The sequence below is a fragment of the Triticum aestivum genome, chromosome 1A (assembly GCF_018294505.1).
Source record: "Triticum aestivum cultivar Chinese Spring chromosome 1A, IWGSC CS RefSeq v2.1, whole genome shotgun sequence".
Lineage (NCBI taxonomy): Eukaryota > Viridiplantae > Streptophyta > Magnoliopsida > Poales > Poaceae > Triticum > Triticum aestivum.
In genome coordinates, this window is record NC_057794.1 from 483,917,542 (window position 1) to 483,920,635 (window position 3,094).

At 53.7% G+C, this 3,094-nt stretch overlaps 1 protein-coding gene across 1 annotated transcript; it reads left to right on the plus strand.

The window, feature by feature from the left end:
- The first annotated feature begins 732 nt into the window (after positions 1-732).
- LOC123059084 (chitinase 1) lies at positions 733-1,987 on the plus strand. The gene has a single exon (XM_044481729.1). The coding sequence runs from the start codon at positions 893-895 to the stop codon at positions 1,760-1,762; it is 870 nt and encodes a 289-aa protein (XP_044337664.1). The 5' UTR covers positions 733-892; the 3' UTR covers positions 1,763-1,987.
- Positions 1,988-3,094: the final 1,107 nt, after the last annotated feature.

Here is a 3,094-nt window from a genome sequence, read left to right on the forward strand (position 1 = left end):
CCTTAATCTTGGTAATGATGATGGTAGCAGTGGCGGCTATGTCGCGGAAGATCCTCGTGTTGTGCTCGTTCCAAATTTCCCACGCAACAAGCATCATCAAGGTGTTATGAGCCTTGCATGAGTCGCCCCTTTTGTGAGAAAACTCGTCCCACCAAACTTCCACCGAGAGCGCAAGTCTCCAGTCCATCGGGTCGATGTCATGAAGGCCAAGCCAATTCTTAATCTCCGTCCACACTCTCACTGTGAACCGACATTGGAAGAGAAGGTGAGCCGCCGTCTCTCGAACCTGTTTGCAAAGAGGGGAAAGGTTGCAGTTGGGCCATCCCGACGTTGCAACCTATCGGCGGTCCACACCCTATTCTCGATAATCAACCAAGCATTTTTTTTTGTTTTGCATTTTTTGGGGGCCAAGCTTTGCACTACAAGGGTGCTCTACAGGATTTGCATGTGCGCTGGACTGTTCCCTGGTGGAATTCGCGTCACCAACAGTGTCTGCCCATGTGGAGACTCGCCATCATGGACAATTCAATCTCTCACTGTATGGTTGACGCTTAAGCCAAGCTGACTAGTCATGGAGAGCTAGCTGCTTGCACGCCAGGACTTGTTAGCTGGCGCATGCGTGGAGCCTTCTTCCTTGCCCACATCGCTCATACGCCATTGAAAGCTGCCGCTATCCACCATATCTTGAGATTACGCTCATCCGAGTCGACCCGATTAGCTGCAACGTCGCATTCCCAGCTGCGAATTCGTCAACGTATAGCCCACGTACCCCATCGGATTATCTTGTGCCCAACCACCAGCGGGCCGAGCTAATCAAGCCGCCACTGCGTATTTAGGGAGATCCTGACACCGAGGCCAGCTCCAGCCTCCTCCAGCTCGATTACCGCCGGCCATGACGAACGGGTACCTCTTCCGGGAGTACCTCGGCGCGCAGTCCACGGGCGTCCGGTTCTCCGACGTGCCTGTCAACCCCGGCGTCAGCTTCCACTACATCCTCGCCTTCGCCATCGACTACACGCCGGTGGCGCAGCAGCCCACGCCGGCGCCCACCAACGGCGTGTTCAGCGCGTTCTGGGACACGGCCAACCTCTCCCGCGCCGACGTGGCCGCCATCAAGACCGCGCACCCGAACGTGAGCGTCATGGCCGGCCTCGGCGGCGACAGCGTGCTGGACATCGTCAAGGTCTCCTTCGCGCCGGCCTCCGTCGACTCGTGGGTGGCCAACGCCGTGGCCTCGCTCTCGCGCCTCATCAACGAGTACGGCCTCGACGGGGTGGACGTCGACTACGAGCGCTTCGCCGCCGGCGTCTCCGTCGACACCTTCGTGGAGTGCGTCGGCCGGCTGCTCACCCGGCTCAAGGCCGCCTTCCCCAACATCACCACCTCCATCGCGCCCTTCGAGGACGACACCGTGCAGAGGTACTACCGGGCGCTGTGGAGCAGGTACTCCGGCGTCATCGACTACGTCAACTTCCAGTTCTACGGCTACGGCGCCAACACCGACGTCCCGACCTACGTCATGTTCTACGACCGCCAGACGGGCTTCTACCCCGGCGCCAGGGTGCTCGCCAGCCTGCAGACCGGCAAGACCACGGAGGAGCTCGGCCTGCTCTCGCCGGACCAGGGCATCGCCGCCGCCAAGGAGCTGCTAAGGCAGAACAAGCTGCCGGGCTTCTTCATCTGGTCGGCCGACAGCTCCAAGCAGAGCACCTACAAGTTTACCTATGAGACCAGGGCGCAGGAGATCGTCGCCAACCATTGAATTGATCTCCAAACGGACGCGCGGTATACACTACAGTACTACTATCAATACTAAGAGTTACTATTAGGCTTGCCAAGAGCCGTACTAGAATAAGTGCACTTGCAAGTGCGCGCGTGCAATCATACTTGTTTGCAAAACTACTACTGTATGACAGTATGAGAGTGGTGTGATGACCGTAAGAATAAGGCGGATGGTTCAGGGATAAAGTGAAGCATCGTTGATCCATCGCCATCCTCCTCTCCCGTCCCCTCCATGTTCGATTGCCGACCATCCTGCCGCGCCCCAATCACCTCTTCGGAAGTTCGGATGGTTTTAACTTTCATTGAAATTTTGATGAAATTCATCCAAAATATTTCAGCAATTTCAGTAGTACACATGAATTCAAATAATTTTTAGAATGTGTTTTATTTTTTCTCTCAAAAAGCTAATTGATTTTTTTTTCCGGAAATTTTTCAATCTATTTATCTTCAATCATAGCAGTACAACGAACACCAGAAATAAAAATTACATCCAGATCCGTAGACCATCTAGTGACGACTACAAGCACCGAAGCGAGCCGAAGGCGCGCCGCCATCATCACCCCTCCATCGCCGAAACCGGGCACAACTTGTTGTAGTAGACAGCCGGAAAGTCGTCGTGCTAAGGCCCCATAGAACGAGTATCCCAGAACAGCAACCGCCGCCGATGAAAAATAACGTAGATCGGAAGGATCCAAACCGAAGACACACAAACATAGACGAATAACGACGAGATCCAACCAAATCCACCAAAGATAGATCTACCAGAGACACACCTCCACACGCCCACCAACGGTGCTAGACGCACCACCGGAACGGGGACTAGGCGGGAGACCTTTATTCCATCTTCAGGGAGCCGTCGCCGTCGCGCCTTTCTGAATAGGACACAAACCCTAACAAGATTGAAAAAAAACGACTAAAAACAGAGCCCTCCCGCCAGCCCTTGTCAGGATCCACCGCGCCTCCATGGCCCTAGGGCCACCGGAGATGAGGCGGACCTGCGCCAGCGCCGGCGAGAGGCATGAACCATAACTTTCTTTCTTGGAGGAGCTAATTGAATTCAATTGAATTTTTTGGTGCTTGGCCGAAACGCAAACCAAAATCACCGAAATTCAATCAACTTCGGTTTTTTTAGAGGAATCAACTTCGGTTGTTGATGAAATATATCTGAAACTAAAAGTGAAAGGGGACGGCTAAAACTCAGTCGACTGAGTTTTAAGGAAGTCTCAGTCGATGTACTTTGACCTTCGATCGTTTTCTGTTTGAGATTCAGGATCGCTGTTTCCGTGTGATGTATCGGCCTGTTTTAGTTGTG